The sequence below is a fragment of the Lasioglossum baleicum genome, chromosome 11 (genome assembly GCF_051020765.1).
Source record: "Lasioglossum baleicum chromosome 11, iyLasBale1, whole genome shotgun sequence".
NCBI lineage: Eukaryota > Metazoa > Arthropoda > Insecta > Hymenoptera > Halictidae > Lasioglossum > Lasioglossum baleicum.
The window spans coordinates 15,858,162-15,876,851 of record NC_134939.1 but is presented as its reverse complement, the minus strand read 5'-3'; the positions used below and the strand labels follow the sequence as shown (position 1 = coordinate 15,876,851).

General features: G+C 46.8%; 1 protein-coding gene across 1 annotated transcript in view; it reads left to right on the top strand.

The window, feature by feature from the left end:
* The window catches only part of LOC143213742 (lachesin), a 246,351-nt gene that overhangs the window by 65,636 nt on the left and 162,025 nt on the right, over positions 1 to 18,690 (top strand). The window contains exon 2 of the mRNA XM_076433871.1: positions 14,979 to 15,088. Coding sequence (XP_076289986.1) covers positions 14,979 to 15,088 — 110 coding nt within the window. The remainder of the gene's footprint in view (positions 1 to 14,978; positions 15,089 to 18,690) is intronic.

Below are 18,690 nucleotides of genomic sequence, written 5' to 3'. Positions count from 1 at the left end.
CCGACTGGCCGGAATCAGCGACGTTCCTTTGCCGAAATTGTTTTTGTTTCGTTAATCGCACTGTGATCGTTTTACAGGGTGACAAGAAATAACGGAGTTAAACATTTCTTATTATAATTCTGTCAAATCGAGAAATATTGAAAAACCAAATGATAACAACCATAACATAGACCTTAAATATATTCTGTGTTCGGCCCCATAAAAATTTGGAGTCATTGAAAAAATCTCTGTACCAGGAGTGGGACCGAATGACGCCAGAAGAGCTGCGGCCCATAGCCGAAAATTTCAAGACACGTTTGAGCCTCTGTATCGGCGCAAAGGGTGGCCATTTCGAAACTTCTTAAATATATGAATACTAAAGGTCCATGTTATGGTTGTTATTATTTGGTTTTTCAAAATTCGTCAATTTGACAGAATTATAATAAGAAATGATTAACTCCGTTATTTTTTGTCACTCTGTAATTTCTCTATGGTTGCATCTTGACGAACGCGCAGCACCGAAGGAAAATTGTTGCGGATTTTACACGGCGCAGTTTTAACCGTGTTCCCGCTGGCAAAGCGCGACAGTCGCTCGATTGTCGAAACCGCGGCCCGATTAAAAACCGTGTAAAATTCCCGGCGAATCCGGCGGGCGCACAAAAGAACCGGGCCGCAACGGTTTTACCGTGATCGAACAATGGAATGACTAATTCGAAAGATTGGCGCACAACAATCGATGGGAAACGCGGCCAAACGGCCGGCACAAAGCTGAAATGCTCATAGAATCACTTGAAAATCGTTCGAGAGTAATATTTCAAATGGTTTCGCTCTTGGGGGGGGGGGCCAATCCGCTGAAACGCGAAGCCTTTATGGAATCGTTTTCGTGGCTGCTGCGGCCGAATCGGTACACTCGCGGCTGTTTCCCGGTCTTTGGTAAACAGTCTAGTCGAGTGCGGAGACGCAGTTGAAATCGCGCGACTCGCATGTAAGGCACCGGCGACACGGGGAACAAAACAACAACGGTGGAAATGCTCAAAGCATAAGAGATACATTTTGCCGGGGGAAGTTGTATCTGGTGAACCGGAGAGGAAAATCGTACGGGGCTCCTTCTCTGCGATGATTCAATCGGTTCGAAATGGTAAGCGGTGGAGCGAATTAATCTATTTTTTCCCATCATGTGAATTTCAGTTCCGAGTTCTTGCAGAAGCGTAGTACACAAGCGCAATGGAATTAGCAGTATACGAATTAATATGCGCAAGTTTCTGCGAATTAATCCGTAGCAATTCATTAAGCAAATCTAAATTGTTCAGTCACTTTACGTTTATGCGAACCTACTGCGAGTCAACGAAATGATGTGTTTGACGCGGGCAATTCGAATTCGCCGTCGAGTTGGCCCGTTTAATCAAGCTTAACGCGAGCAGCGATAAGATATCGATGCAACGTCAAGGGCATTCGATATTTATTAAGCCGGCAACGATGCCATTCAGACATCGGAACCGGCAACGAAGGAGATCCACCGTGGAGATCTGCCAAGATCTTCCAAGTTTACCCGACGCGACGCGACTCGCCGATCGTCGACTTTTAGCGTCTCGTCCAATTATACTTTCTCCGGGGAGAAACGAACGTTTCCTTGCGTCGTTCGGCCATTTGCCGAAAGTACGCACGACACGGCAGTTCATTTAGATAAGGGCCTCCGATCCGCGGCTCGTTCGACCGCGGCGTCTTTTCGGAGGGCCGGGCGGGCCGACCCGCTTCTGATTTTATCGCCGTCGAAACAAAGACTCGTATTTCTTCCAGATCTCCACCCCAAGCGGAAAAAGTGCAAATCTTGGCCCTGTATAATATTACACGACGAGGGAGCGAGCGGATATCGTAGATCTCTACTACTGAAAATGTTACTAAACGGTGTGGTCTGATCAATGGTTGACTTCTTCTACTGGAAACATTAGTAAATTCGCGAATTGACAAAGCGAAGCGACGATGGACGTAACAGAGTATCGGGGCAGGACGAATCCGTGATAACGTGATGATTAATTATCGCTGCCGGTGGATTTATAGAAATTTCTTCACGTGCGAGATACTATAATTTCCGGGTAACGATGTCTGGAGCCTCCCTTTTATTAAATCGGATTAATCTCTCGGTGCGCCTCGTTTCCTTCATTTCTTTGTTACCATAACGTATCCCGATTCTCTCTCGTTGCGAGATCTTTCCTCATTACTCCTGTTGTATCTTTAAACGCGCCGCGCCCCTGCCGACTCTCATTAGGGGATGAGATCGCGCTTTTACGCGCTAAATCCGAGAAAGCCAACTTTTCTCCGGTAATGCTCGCATTAAAGTTCACAGTTTGCTTCATCGCTTCAATTAGGTTACGTCCCGGATATACTAATTACAATGAGATTGTTCCCAAGCTTGAAAATTCTGGAAATGTTATTGCGCCAGGCGCTTTATTGTCTTCCGCCCTTTCCCGAGTCGGTGATATCGACTTCACGGTGATTATCTGCCTTTTCCGTTGTCGTACAATGGGCTCTCGCGTTATCGAAAAGAAAAGTCTAGAATTATTAACAGTCTCGCATTAGTGTAACCCACTGGTTTTTCGGCTGGGAAATGACAAAGGCATTACGGACGCTATTCAAACTTCTATCGCGCAATCGGAAAGAGCAATGCACGACATTTTCTTCCCAGGGCCAAGCATTGTCTTATCGGCGCGCATGCTACCGCCGCAATATCGCCGGGAACGACTGTACTTCCAAACGATACGGAACTTCGGGCCGAGATTTCGAGAGTACGTAAGCGTTTGGACGATGCAATTTTTAGAACAAACTGGTAAGCAGTGTTTGGCCGGAGAAACGAAATAGTCGGATCGCTCCGCGCCGTCCTGCGGGCAGATTTTAAATGGCTGATACACTGCTGAAATCTACGAAGACAACGTCGACGACAAGAGAGTACACGAGTACGCAACATTCGAGTTAAATTCAGGTCGAATGGATATGGTACTGCAAAATTCATTGCAGATGTTGCCGTGCGACCTGTATTTCGATGGAAGTTTAAGCGCGAGTCGTCTTGTTTCAATATTTGAACGGAGCTGGTAATTACGGCGTGGCCTTGGCTAAGTAGAAGTGGTCGATAGTGGTCAGACGCACGATGAGAATTAATTTTATTTCGCTGTTAAAATTCTGCGCGACCGTGGAACGTTAAATCGACGGGATTGAAAATCTAACAACGTTGAAGATGATGTAGCAGCGCGGTCGACCTACTCCGACATTTTTACCGCTCTTTTTATTGCCCCCGATAATCTAAAGCGTCTGGTCAAATATTTTTAAGCACTTTAATCGAAGTTTCGAAAGTAGAAAACTTTGGTAATGGTCGCGTTTAATCGTGATCCCCGCTATCTAGATTCCCGGAGCGATTAGTCAGTAGTTTGTACTAACTGCCATACTACAATACAATCTGACGGTACTCCAACAACTACGCTCCGGGCCATAAATGTCGCTCACTCGATAAACAATCTCTGTGATCGCGTTTCCAAAGGATATTAAATCCTTTCCACTTCATCTAGTAGGAGCTTCCAACGAATACAACAAAAGTATAATTTATCTCCAGCATATTATTTTCCTGTATTCGCGTCCTGTAAAAAATTTGATCTCACATTTTTTATGTATTTTCTTTTGTTGTTTACTGGCCAGTATCGTGGGTCTCGCGTTACGTTGCGTCTCAACAATTCCCGTTTTCTCAGATCCGGGCAACACCAGTGCAGCCACTTTTCTGGTGTTCGCAGATTTCCAGGTTCTTCGCACCCCTCCAACCCGTTCCTAGGGGGTGAGTTTAGGTCCGGGGGGGATGTAACAAGAAGGAGAACGATTGTAAAAAGCTATACGACGTGCGGGCGCGAGTCGGGGTCCTCTCATTTGAATACTTAGATTGGAAGGGTCGCCGAGGGGGTTGGCGGTTCGCCGGAAGACGGGGTGGATGGCAGCGGGTTGGGGGTCGCGGAGGGGGAATCGGGCGCAACCTGGGGCCGCTTAATCGCGTTTTCCGTGAAATTTATGAGATCTGAACCGATAAGGTGGGAAATAAGAGGCGAGCACCGGAGAAAGAAGGAAAAAGCGGTCGGCCCCCGGGAAAAAAAGGAACGAGACGCGCCCCGCCGCGCCGGTACGCCGGGGGTGGGAGTCTAAAATCGTGGTAAGAGTATAACGGCCCGCTTTAATACGTGGAACGCTTGTGATTTTGAAGTAGATAAGGGGAACCGGCACGGGATGCTTTCCGCTCGGCTCCTCCGTTCCTTTTTTCTTCCACCCCCTTTCTACCCCCGAACAGATACGAACCGGATACGAGGAGATTTCGCAGATGGGTTATTGATGGAAGTGTTATTGGGCACGAAGTTACACCGTTTTCGGCGAACGGAGAAAGGAGGAGCCCTTCCCGGATAAACTGGAGATTGCGAGTCCCCCGCGTGTTTTTGTTTTCGTGTTCGCTTCGGCTCCCGAGTCGCTTCTTGCCCGATTGGATCCCTCCGCCCCGGTCCGACGGAAAATATTAGTGTGCCGCGCGCAGATTAAAATCTCCTGTTAACTAGCTGACCAATTAGCGCGGGCGAATTGTTTCACAGCCGTTTAACTACCGTGGCGCGCCGCCTCGGCTTTCTTATCGAACGCGGACGCGTCTCGCTCCCCCGCGCAACGAATTTTCGTCTGCTCGAACGGTTCGATGACCGATTAATACGTCGCTCAATTATAACTCAGTATACTTCCAGGGAGATTTCAGACGGATAGTCGTGTAAAGTCTTCGACTCGAGAAACGAAATATTCTCGACAGATTTCTTTCGTCGCCGGGGATTCCTGATCAAAGAGAACTGATTTCGGAGTAACAAAGGGTAACAGTACCCTCGTTAATATTTCAATGGTTCTCGTAATTGCCTGTCGGCTGCAATAAAATCTGCAAGAGGGAATCCTTCGATAAATTCGTTATCGAAAGAGAGAGAGAGGGGGGAGGGAAGGAAGAGCGTCGTTCGAATCAAGGAATAATTCGATCGCGAAAGAACATAATTAATCGGAAGGTTCCCGGGGTGATGAGTGGTAGTCGGACGTCGTCGTCGCGTCATATCTGTCTACCCATATATATATTTCGTCGGTGTTTTACTTCTTTATTGCCGGCACTTAATCTTCGCGGGCCAATGATATCGGCTCGGGGAAAAGAAAGGTTTATCTACCCTACGGTGTTGTTTTTCCACCATCAGTCTACCACCATGGCAGCGAAGTGATATCGATAGATAGACCCGACACCCTTTTTCGCCTTTTCCACGGGAAAAATCGAGAGGCTGCGCCCGTGAAGCGGCCTGATAAGGACGACTCATTGGTCCCGGGACAGACAGACTGCTGTCATTTGTCAGACCATCTACGCCGGGGAGAGACACGACTACCGTCGCCTACCGCCGACGCTGTTAGACTTAGCTCCCCGAGCTGCCGATTCGATTGAGCCGGGGCGCGGCGCATCGGATCAGCATCCCCGCAATTTATTTTAACCAGACCTTCAAGCTCGATCCGTGGAACCGGCTCAACCCGCGAGACCAACACGAACAAGCTCCGGGCATTTGTTCGGCTCGACGGCAACATTTGTTCCACCGTTCGCGCGTCAATCACTCCCTCAAATCACCCTAACTTCGCGAATTAACGCCGGATTTCTGGTTTCGCAGCGCAGCGTGTCGTGATTTTCTCTGTTTCCAACTAACAACCGTAAAATGATTATGTGGATAGTATTATTAAAGAATACAAGAGCACGGAAACAATCGTGGAAGTTTCAATTACAGCTAAAGAAAGTTCGTCAACAGTTTCTGTTTTCCGTTCGCCTCTAACTGGACAAAATCACCGGTGCTTTAAATAAATTTCCGTTTCGTAGCGTACGGCGCGGTCCGGTCCATAGAACAATACCAAGAACAAATATTTTCTATTCACAATAAAAACAGCTATTTACATACGGCCGCCCGGTCGGTTGATTATAAATAACAGTACAGTTGCGCTGGCCAACAAAAGCAAAAACCGTGTGCCCACGTTCTCCAGCGGGGAATGCGGTGCGAATTCAGCGGTCGACATGCCGTCGCGTCGGGTCTCTTTAACATAATATTTAATTCCGTGATCTGTTTAACATAGAAAACGGTGGCGCGGCGACGGTAAGTGGAAAGTTCTGGCCGAGGGAACGATTCGAAAATCTCGCGGAACAGGCGAAAAGGACGGGAAAAGAGAGGGCGCGTTCGCACCGCGGGCTTTAAAGCCATGCAAGTTTGCCCGCGAAAGATGCTTTCCGCGAAAACCACGACTCCACGGTGAAGGGGAGGGCGGAGGAAAAAGTGAAAAAGAGTCCGCGCGGGTCCTTTGCCCGGGACACCCTGTATATGCAAATGGGAACACGCGCGGCGGTTTTCCACTGGCAAACTTTCGTATCAGCGGGTCCCGGTGTGCGTGCACACGCCTTATCTCGGATTTCGTTCGGACTTTACGGCGCTGCCGGCCCGCCGAGAAAAAACGAACCAAGGGAAAAGAAGAACGGAAACGGTCGGTTTTTTCGGCTGCGGGATCGGCCGTCCGAAACCCCATGCATTTCTGATGAACGGAACGTTCCCGGCAAAGTTATCCCGCCACCTTTTAAGTTCTACTCCGGGGGTTCGAGTCCGCGATTGCGATCTCGGTTTAATGAAAATCCGGGAATGCGAAAACAATTCGGACCCGGGGCCACGTTCGCCTCTGCCATTTGCCGGAATTCACGCGTCGATCCCGCCCTCGGCTGGACTCCCTTCGACACTTTCGTCGGCACATCGCTCCGAACGCCGCCGTCATCGTTCTCGAAACACCGAGTCCCAGATTCCGTGTTCCTGGTCGGTAAAGATGAAAAAGAATTTTTAAAAAACACCTCCATATGTTCAAGTAGCAACGACGCTGTTCATCAGAACGAATCGAAGCAGAGAGTAGAATCCAAAACCGTGCCAGCCTGTCGAAAAGAGTTCCACTAACCTGAATCGGCCTCTTATTGGAACGGAACGTCCGTCTGTGTAAAGAACGAGCGTTTCGAACGTCTGGGAGACATTTAAAGATTCAAGGCATGCGGTGTGTTCGATCTCGACTGTCGCTTCCCAAGAAATCCGAAGAAGATTCGTTGCCAGTTAATCAGGCTCGTGAAGAGCCGATTCCCCAGATCCGATTTGTCAGTTATTAATGACAAAGAGAAGTCGGCGGGAGGACAGCTCGAGCAACGAGACTGCTATGTCGCTATGTTGCAGTGGCACATTCGCGCGGGAGAAATATTTCACACGCTCGATTGCCTATTGCTTCCGTAACAGCGATATTTTCGCGAGGATACGCTCAGGCTGCACGCGATGTAGTCAGAGAGACCCGTTCCAAGGCTTGCCCCGCTACCTGGAGCGGAAAATTGACATAAACTGTTGCTCCTGCCGCTCCCCCATACTCGGAAGCCTCGTGCACAACACGCCGGCAAGCCCTGAAGAACAGTGTTTCGTCGAGACCCTTCTCTCTCTCCGTGGAGACGATGTCAAGAGAGAAAGGGAACAGAGCGAGAGAACAGGTTTTCATATGCGACGACGACGTCTCCGCGACGAGACGCGTCGCGACGAATGTCTCCGCGTCGCGACGCCAAGTTGATAATGACTCGCTCAGCCGGACGATAATTGCACAGTTCGGAATTGTTCATTTTCTTTGTCGGATGCTGCTGTCTCGAGCACCTCCGAAATCCTGCAACTAACCACTCGTCTCGCTGCCTTTGTGCCTTGCAGTTACCCCGAGTTTTAATATTCATTTTCCGTCGAATTAGGACCTCGTTAGCCGCCTGCTCTGCTCAAGCTTCGCAGCTCTCGCGTGATTATTCAGGAGAAAAGTCGAGATGGATCGAGAATTACAAACAGAATTGATCATTCCCTGTAACTGCACGAATTAGTGAAAGAAAAGAATCTGGCAGTCATTTTGGTAATTTCAGTAAATTTGCTACCCATGCTGAACTTCTTCCATTTCCACCATATTCAAACGCAGTCTCGTTCCAGAATCAAAAATGATTTACCGAACGACATGGTAATTTTTCGTCACAATGTTAAAGGGATTGGCAGAAATACCGAAGGATGGTTTTCGCCCGGAACGATATTTTACCGCAGGTGATATAATTTTTAAGGAGACACACACACACACACACACAACTCCGGCCGCCAGTGATAAATCCCGTCCGAGTAGGACCAGATGTAGCAAGTCAGCGATTTCTTGCGGTAACGTCGAAGCAAAAACTTTCGCCTCTCGGTTCCTCTGTGTTCCTTCCTGAATAAACTTTCAATTTGGCGGACGAAGGTGAATTAACATTAGGAACATCCCGTCCGGGTAGGTCGCTGCGATTGGAATAAGTAGAACGCTCGAGCACACCATGCCTGCGACTTGTACTGGTTCGTGCATTAACGAAAATTAACACCGCGCTCCCCTATTCCTCGCTACAATGAACCTGCTACTCGACGAAATAAATTTTTCTCTCGCACCCACGTTCGCGAAGCTGCTCGTAAAAATTGGAATTTCTAGTGTACTCGATCTACACGCTACTGTGAAAAGAGAAGAATGTTCGTTCGGATTTCGAGTGACTTTCAAATGTTTAAACAGATTGGTTCATTAATTAATGAATAGCAACTAAAGCGTAACGTTTGACTGAAGGTAACTATTACCTTAAACAGGAACATTCCCGATCGAGGAAGCACCGAAATTTCTCGAAATTGCGAGCACTCAAGAAAGTAACAAGCTGCAGCGAACCCACTAACTTTCTCGCAACAACGATTCCCTCGAACTGCATTGCCCCTTAAGATTCCTCTATCTTTCGAAAGAATCGGGCCATCGCTCTCAAGTAATAACAAACTCTTGCTACGAGAACAGAAAGAGAGAGAGAGTATCTCTCCCAATTTCGACGAATGTGCTCGAGCAGCGGGTCTAATCACCAATCGAGTCGAACACGGTCGGCTCTCCCGGTCTCCGTTTCTCAGCATTGGGTGTACTTTCTTGCTTGTTACTGAATTAATAAACACGATATATCGTTCTGGAAGAGGGGAGGGAAGGATGAGGGGGGATCGGATGATCTCCAGGACGTGACACGGGAAAACGGCCGATCGGCACAGCCTAGACCGTTGACAGATATTAATTAAAATTCGCGGGTGCCACTCGAGCGGTAATGAAGGGATCTCTCGGTCTTTAATCACCGGAGGGTGTCGCGTGGAAGTCGGCCGGGCCGATGGGGTACGCGTTTTCCCCACCGACCATAAGCACGCTTTTGTGTACCGGCACTGAGTTTTCCGCGTTTCCCAGCGTCGCGGCAGCGTTTCCGTTTCGTCGTCGCGCTCGTTTTCGTTTCCCAGGCGGCCCTTCCAATTAGCGCGGGGCGACGCCACGGGGACACACGTTGCTACATACAGGGTGTTCGTCAATGCTTAGGTAGGAAATTGATCGAGCACTTCTTCGAAACAATGTAAGACCAACATCGAGGACAAAGTGTTGCTATTTCAGCTTCGATTACAAGCTATGGGCAGCGACAAGCTGAGAATTCGATTCTAAACGACCTATGACCATGGGCATGGGATTGACAATAGCAAAAGAAGAACAACATCAAAAATAACACCAAGAGCAGGGTGTAGCGCTAACGAGAAGTCCACAACGAGAAATCATAGACTAAATTTTCTGTCGCCGAACAAGAACACCCAGTATATCGCTCGACGAACGTCATGCACTCTCGCATTCCGGTTCTTCGAAGCTCTTAGCGATTTCTGGCGGATCCCGCAGCCCCAAGGAAACCCACCATCCCTCGAGAGCACACTCCCCTCAGTCGCTTTGACCGATTCCCGACCCCGCTTCACTCCGCTCGTTAATTCGCGAACGACAGCCGATACTCCCGGGCATCGTATTAATTATCTCGCGACTCGAGTCGCTCTACTTTTCACCGTAATTAATACTTCGGCTACTTTGAGGCTCTGTAATGAGAACGATCGGATCCTTGACTGAATCGAGCCGCGGACAACGCGCCGACTCGACGTGTAACCTGTTTATCCTGTGGGAAGGAAGAGAGCTGTCGAAATGCTGTTTCGTGTGTTCCATTAAGGCGGTAGTATAGCCTCGGATTGTAACTAGAAAGAGACTAGAATCTTACTAGATTTTGGGTCGAAACATGGGTTTGCGCGCTTAGGGCTCATTCTAAAGAAGAAGGTTCATCACAGTGCGCTCTGGTCGTGATTTTAACGAGATTATGTTTATAACTAATAATATGAGGGCCCAAAGTAGAGAAAAAATCTAGAGAAATTCCCGCAGATTTCAATGCATTTTTCTGTCTCTGGAAGACTTTTTTTACTTATATGATGACCAGAGCGCACTGTGATGAACCTTCCTCTTTAGAATGAGCCCTCACCCAGCCCAAAATCTGTTCAAATAAGGTCAAACAACCGAAGCACGCAAACCCATGTTTCGACCCAAAATCTAGTAAAATTCTAGTCCCTTTCTAGTTACAATCCGAGGCTATACTACCGCCTTAAACGAGGTCTCCTCCTAGCACACGATTTATTTAGCTATTTAGAATCCGATAGAATATTTTTGGCAAACTTCTCGGCCACGTCTTTAAAATTGCGTTCATTAAAATAGAGATTTTCTGTCTCGGCTTACAGCAGGTTCTGCACGTACGCCAATCGGATAGCGAATTGAGCAGATTCGAATTAGTTTGATCGAATCGTCGGTGAATCTCGAATGGGAACCGTTCAGTTCGCGGACTGTTAACGAAAATTAGTTCGGCCGATAGAGTGTTCGAACACGGGTTGTCAGTTTCTAGAGAGCCAGGCCGCAGCGGCTGATAACAATTTCGGAATCTGCCCGTTGGCACACGGTTCCACGACCTTGTTTGAAATCGCTAACGAGGCTGTGCTATCTAAAATGCATGGCCGCGTGCGCGCGGCAGCGCTCGTCACGCTCGAATCCGACGGAACCCTTTCGGCGAGCAGGTGTTCGGCGCACTAAGCTCTCACACGAATCTTTGATTCCTCGCGGAAAGTTCGTAGTCTTTATGAACTAGGGAAATCGGCGTAGTGCACGGGGTCACAGGTAGATAGCTAGAGAAGATAGAGTGGCTAGCAAGCAGGAGGGTAGCAGTGAGTTCGAAATGTGGTCTCATACGGAACGAGGATCCGTGCATCTCCAGGTATCTGTGCGCGCTTGTCTATCTGCATGTGTACATACGTAGCTACGCAGTTACCTAGTCTTTTGGATAGCGAAGTCGATGTCAGTGGCCCAAAGAGAATTTCCTAGTAGCGTACGTCCTGTTCGCTCGCCGAGCAGGAGTCACTTCGAGTCACCTTTAAAACTCACCTTTCCCCCGTACACCCCAACCTACTCCATTTTCTTTCCGTTCCATCTATTTGCCTGTGTACATATACATATATTCGGCCGCATAAATCTGGCCGTGCGAGACCCCGGAATGTGCGTGCTTTCTTCGCAAAAACGACGCGACGCCGCCCCGCCATTGTGTATTTATTTTTATGGTCGACCCGACGCGACGTGACGGTGTACCAGACGATCCCGCGTGCTATGCTAACCTGCAAAATAGTCAGTCTGGCCGAAGACGTTCTGTCAGGCGGTAACCGGGTGTCAGAGGATCCTGAAAAGATTGCAATACAAGATTTAGCGAATGTTTCGGGCGTCATTTTCATGCGGGCGATTTGAATGACCACAATTTATTTTTAACCGACTTCGAAACAGGAGGAGGTTACTCAATTCGATCTGTATGTGCCTTTTTTTCGCTTGTTTTTTCTATGTATGTTCACCGATTACGCCGAGATGAATGGACCAATCGGAACGAAACCTTCTGCATCTTGTAGAGTATGTTCCCGGGATGGTCCCGTGCAAAAAAATTTTTACATTTTTTTATTAATTACGATGTTATTTGCGAAAATGTAGGGTGGTGATACCGTTGTGAACTCCGCTGAATGTTAGACATTAGGAACAGTAACGACGCGACGTCGTTAAATACAATACAATCTTTTCAAAGGCGGCGCAAATATATTATTTAAATATAAATATATTAGTATTTAGAAGAATTTAAGGATTTTCGTAATTTCCAGTGTCGAAAATTTTCAATTTTGCGCCGCCTCCGAAAAGATTGTATTGTATTTAAGTTCGCGTGTATACACATAAATTAAATGAAAATTATTCCATACTTTTCACTGCGTTTTTTCGAAGTTGGTTTAATTTTTATTTATTCAGTAAATTCTTCCCACAATTTTAACCATACCAATATCAAAGCTTCTGCATTTTCTAAATGTATAAAAGATTTAGTAAATTTTTCAGGCCTCAATTAATTTGCCAGCACAATTCTCCACAATTTCAAAAGATCAGCACCTCCTTTGATCGTATCGCTAATTAACCATATCAAGATCGGAACTTCTCCATTTCCTAATTGTATAAAAGATTTAGTAAATTTTTCAGGCCTCAATTAATTTGCCAGCACAATTTTACACAATTCCAAAAGATCAGCATCTCTCTTGATCGTATCGCTAATTAACCATATCAATATCAGAGCTTCTTCATTTCCTAATCGTTTACGTGGCAAGGCCAATTTCCGAGATTTATTTCGCACAATAATGTGAACGCCATCGCCATCAAAGAAGTATATACGACTCCACTAAAATGTGGAATGTGGTTCCGCAAAATTTTTCCGGCAAATACCTAACGAACCACGGCGCGGCGTGCAGGATCGCGAGAGGATTTACCGATTCTCTGGGTCCTAATGGCGTTCAAAGTGTGCAGTTCAAACGTTATTACGGATTACACGCGGGATATGTCTGCTGGAAGCATGCAACCGGCTCAGCGGATAGAGACCACGGGAATAGAGGGAAAACGAGGTGGCAAGAAAAGAGAAAGATCGTTACCTCTGAAGAGAGCACCGGCTTTCTAAAAAAATTCCCTCCCGCGGTCGGAAACGTTAGTTTCGAGTCCGAATGCAATTTTACTAACGATCCACACTGTTACACCTGCACCCGTGAATAGTCGTCGTTCACCTGAGCTGTGTGTCTGGTCGACGGAGATCCTTGCAAACAGGAGCAACAGACGTCGAACGATATTTCGCTTTACTGAACGTAGATTTTTATACAGTTGCCAGTGCGCTTGATACCAGAGGAACATATATTCGTGCTTCGTACAATTTCTATATGTCACACAAAGCGTCAATGTATTCTTTCAAACACCAATTCCGACAGAAACGAGAATTCTATAGATCCCACGTTGAAAACATTTTTTTAAAAATTGTTTTCAATGATAATCTGTAAAATGCCTGGAGGTAACTTCTGTCAGAGAAATGTATAGATCGATTCTCGTTTCGAATGTAGATCCTACATTGAAACAAATTTTTCAAAAATTCTTTTCAATAATAATCTGTAAGTTATTGCAGTTTGCTATTGGAAAGCTACTTCCTGGTGCCCGACTAAAATTCCTTGCACTTTGAAGCCCGGGGTAACTCCTGCCAGAAAAATGTATAGGTCGGTTCTCGTTTCGATTATGCGGGAGAAATCGTGTCTGCAGAGGCAGTAGGTGAAAGCGGATTTCCCTGTGTATCGGACAACAAGATCCAATGTTTTTTTCTAGCGGAAACAAGGTGTCTGTCACGGATCTCGGTGCTCAAAAGAATACGGGTCTCGAACGCCGCGGCTTCGTTCTTTTCGAAATCACGACGTCGCAGAGCATCCGGGAAGACACGTGCTATCAGTCGTGTTTCCCGGATCGCGGAGGTGGTATCAAAGAAAAGAAATCGATCGAAGTACCGGCACGGTACAGCAAAGGAGAGGCGTCTAGCCTGCGTGGACGCGAGCGGATACGCTTTGAGTTATAGGTGCTCGCCGGTCGGCCTGACAGCCTAGTTATTGAATACAAAATGCAATTTTTCAAGTCTGCCGCCGCGCCGCGCCGGTACATCTCGTCGCAGCCCTGAGAAGTAACAGACTGTTCCCGTTGTGGGAAGCTGATCGAATCCACAGGAGGATTTCGAGGTGCCCGCCCCCATCCGACCAAGACGAACCATCCATCCTGAAATTCGCGATCGCGTTTCCACCGTGAATAGCATTATTTCATGAACCGTGGCCGACGCGAGAAAAAAACAACTCTCCTCGCCCCCGATTTTTCCGGATTCTTTGCGACAACAGTCTTTTCCCTTTACCATCCTCGCCGAGATTATATTAACCCACTACTTGAACATTACTAGGCGCACAATAGATGTAGACTACCATTTTCTTGTTGCAAATTACGAACAACGAGTTCTGTGTCACTGTAACCGTACAATAAATCGTAGAGGCCAATACGTTTTCACTAGGTGAAATGTTACAATACAAAATATATATACAGGGTATTCATTTGAAATCTTTCCAACCGAATATCGCAAAAGTATGAAAGATATTTTAAAAATGTGAAACACGTGTCCAAGGATTTTAAGGGGGAAAGAGGGGCGTTTTCAAGGTCATTTGTAGGTAAACATTGTTTTTTTCAAATGGAAAACTATATTTTTTATTATGGGATCGTATTGTACGTATAAAGACCAGCAATTTTCGTAGGATACTTTTTTATATCCGCCCAATTGTGTATCCACCCTCTTTCCACCTCGAAATCCTTGGACACGTGTTTTACACTTTTTTAAGTATCTTCCATACTTTTCGAGATATTCGGCTGGAAAGTTTTCAAATGGACATCCTGTATACATATATAAATGGACGTCGTCGTGAAAAATTAATATCTAATATATAGAAATTGAGGATTGTGTTAATGGTCCATTCCACATTTTTTTCAGTAACCCACTACTTAAACATTACTAATTACACAATAAATTCTTGTTAGAAATCGTGAACAATGTAAAATGTTACCATACAAAATAAATGAACCTCGTCGTGAAAAATGAATATCTGATATATAGAAATTGAGGATCGTATTAATGGTCCATTCCACATTTGTTCCAGTAATCACCATCACCGAGCCCGAGTTCGTGGACGAGATAGGAAACGTAACAGTTCCAGCAGGCCGCAACATTAAGCTAGCCTGCAGCGTGAAGAATTTGGGACAGTACAAGGTAAGCGAACATACTTTCCGAAGAAACTCCGTAAAATGTCAAAATTTCTTCCCCACGGAACCCGCGAAAGTTCTTCGAAAATCGAATCGCCGTAATTAGGAATGTTTGTTGACGTTCCATCCGGTCGCAAAGTTATCTGATACTCCCGGAAGTAATGCACGAAAGTTCCCGACACACGGGAATCCCTAATTCCTCTTTTTTTCTTCGGTACACGTAATATTTTTCCGCGGATTTGCCGAACTCATCACTTTATCGAGGAAAGTCGACTTTCGACGGGAGAGTTTTCGGCGAATAGAAGATCAGCAGAAATAGGAGAAGCGATACAGGGAGAGGAGAAGCGATGCGATGTCCCTGTGGCTCTGCAGCGAGCCCATGTTCTTCAGTTTGAGGCGAAAGATCGAAGTTTCGAGCCGCGGAACGTGTCAGAGCTCGACGCACCGCACGATGTATGCTAACAAGTAAGTGGCAGGAGGTATCCCGGAAGTTCTCCTCTGATTTCGTCCTGATTATGCGGCGTCGTTAGATCACGAGAGATCGAGCTGAAATCGTGCGACGCTTTGATGAACGTCTAAAACATGGGAACCGGTAGAGTGCTTCGTAAATGCATTTATACTACCTCCCGCATTTTTTAGAATCATCTCCGTTGTACGGTCGAAATGCAATTGCGATTATTGGCAGGAAGCATTCAATTGCATCTTAGTCTGTGGATTTTATGAATTTATTATGAACATGGGTAAAATTCAAAATGGCAGACAAATTAAAGAATTTCAGAGAATGTAACAGATCGCATTGTACGTAACAAGGTAATGGCGAAGGTATTCGGGAAAGGACATTTCTCGTTGCAGTACGCCGGGAATTTGTTTGAATGTAAATACATAATGGCCAGAGTTACGGTCCAGTCTGGTACGTCACGGAGCAACAAGCTCGTTACTCCCGCGAGCCCGGGGCCCGGGTAACATAATTAAATGACGGGAAGTAAAATAAACCGAGAAGCGAAGTGCTATCCTGTCGGATGAGTGGTGTGGCGAGTTCTGTTAAAGAACTCCGAGGCGAGTCGTTAGAGAGACCCCGGGCACTGGCTGCCCGAAAGGGACGAAGAAACATACTCGAAGAGGACTGACTGCAGTGGCCAAGGGAGAACAAGGCGGCGAGAGAGGAAAGTTCGCGTCGGCCACCTGAAATTTTACATCCGCAGCAGGGAGGAAGATTGAATTGGCATCTCCTTGGACCGTCGCCAACTCGTACGTCGCGCAGGCTCGTCGTGTCGTCGTTTTCTTGCCGTTTCCCGAATCTTAAATTGAGGAGAACCCGGTCGCCGACGCTCTAACACGGGATCTTACGAATGCGTTCGCGACGCGGTTCGAATTTTACCTCCTTCCCTTGACTTCCAAACTTTTCTCCTCGACGATAATCGTCACCGGAAGATCGATACGCCCCTCCTCGAAGCAACAATGTTTCCTCGGATAAATTGTTTTCAATTTCGGAACGGTCTTCGCAGCAATTCGTGCATTAAAACTCGTTCCAACTAATAACGACAAAGACGAACCTGTTCCACCCTCCGAGCCAAATCTCCCATAAAACCCTGTTGTTCGGGAAGGGCGGCCGGGAAAGGGTGAGAGATAAAGATTCGTCCGTTTAAGTAAACGCTGTCAGGTTTCATCGACGCCCAGCGGGAGCGGTAACGGCGCCATAAAGACGCCGCGCCGGTTTGTCAGGGATCCAGGCAGCAAAAGTGATTCCATGTACCGGCATAGTGTAGGCAGCAGGCAACCCTTCTTAGGAGTCGTAGGGCAGCCCCTAGTGGCCCTTAGCGTTCAGCGGAAGGGCCGTTTCGGGGGTAGATCGGGACCGCTAAACACGCACTTGAACCACCTATCTCGCACCCTCCAAGCCGAGATCAACGTTATTACCCTATGGTCATCCGGTTCGCCACTCACCGCATCCGGGACGTGCGAATACCGAAAGGGAAGTAATTGCTGCGCTGTTCACCTCGGCATCGTTACCGCCGCGGCCCCCGATATTGCCGGGATATTGTGCCGGTTTATTCGCCGTTACGCGGCCCCGGAATTACATCGGCCGCGAATTTTCGACGCAGGACACGCCGCAAGAAGAGGCCAACACACACCCGGCATTTTGTAATCGAAACGAAGATCTGCCACTCTCCCCTGCTTTAATTTCCCGCACCTTTTTACTCCAAGCTTTTAGCACACAACGTTTTATTAATTCTTTAATGAACATCTCTTATTTTAGTAATACATGCAGAATTTTATTCTCACGTAAGTTCAGATTATTTTCCCCTCTGATCTTAATGCACGTTTCCCTTGAACTAACGCAGAACGAGGTCAGCTTCATTTCACCATCTTTTCTTGATTCGAGAAATGTTTCATTGTGTCACGACAATGGAGCAAACTTCGGCGCTGCTTAATTGTCCACTTAATTACAAGTCCCGCTTGTGCGCGAAAATAAACTTCCCCTTTGCGTCTCGCCAGGCAACTTCCTTAAAAACTACACCACCCTTGCATAACAATGGAACTCTCGAACTGACGAGGGAAGATGCTCAACCAGAAAATTAACCCTTGAAAATTCTGCTGTTTCTCGGTTTTCTATTGAAACTTAGAAATCGACGAACAATTTATAAATCTTAAGTCGATAAAACTAATTAAAGGCGGTAAGGTTTGTAGCTATTTTGTTAATTTCAAGAATGTAGCCAGCAGCAAAAATTTGTACATGTGTACATCTATATGTATCCTACGAATCCTCAAAATTTCACAATTTTCCATTTTCAATTTCACTGCTCGAGTTATTTGGATTTCGTGGGATTTTGGAGGCTCCATATTCGTCGTTTGAAGTTGTACGTTTTTGCGAGAGGAACGAAGCATTCGAGACACGTATCTATACATTCAAAATGGAGTTTCAGCAGCTTAGAAGCAGCTCTGAAAACGTCCGGATAAAAACGGCTCGTACAAGCGCAATCTCGATTATTCAGGTCTCGAACGGCGAGGAATTTAACTTATGCTGCATAATTCAATTTCGTTCGCGGCTCGGACTGTTTGACGCACCACGAATGGCGTCAATAACGTTTAAATATCGTCGATACCTCGAGCCGAGCTGTTTTGCGAATCTCCTCGATTATTTGTCCTGTTCTCACTACCCCCGACCACCCTCGCTGTCCCTGTCCCCCGCAGGGGGGTGGAAATAGTCGGTGGAAAAGGCGTCTCCGAGGCGAGATACATCGAGCAAGGAAAATACCATTAAAGCGAGATATTAAAATTCTTCGTGATCCTACCAGCAGCGCCGTCCAAGTCAATACGACACGGCCGGGGAACGTCGGTCGCGCAAAGGAATTTCCTGTTCGTTTGATCGACCGCCGCCGAGCGAAATGTCCCGTGAGAAGTAATTCGCAAATTCTTCCCTGTTTCTCTTTTCCCATCCGTCAATTAGTCTCTCTTCGCGGGAATAAATCGTCGAGGTTTAACGCGACCGTGAAAGATCCTGCGAAATCAAAGCGGTTTAGATAAGACAGAAACTGCAAGGTTGAAAAAAGAAACCTCCACCGCGTACTTAAATATTTTTAATGGCTGAATACTGAGAACAGGAAAATG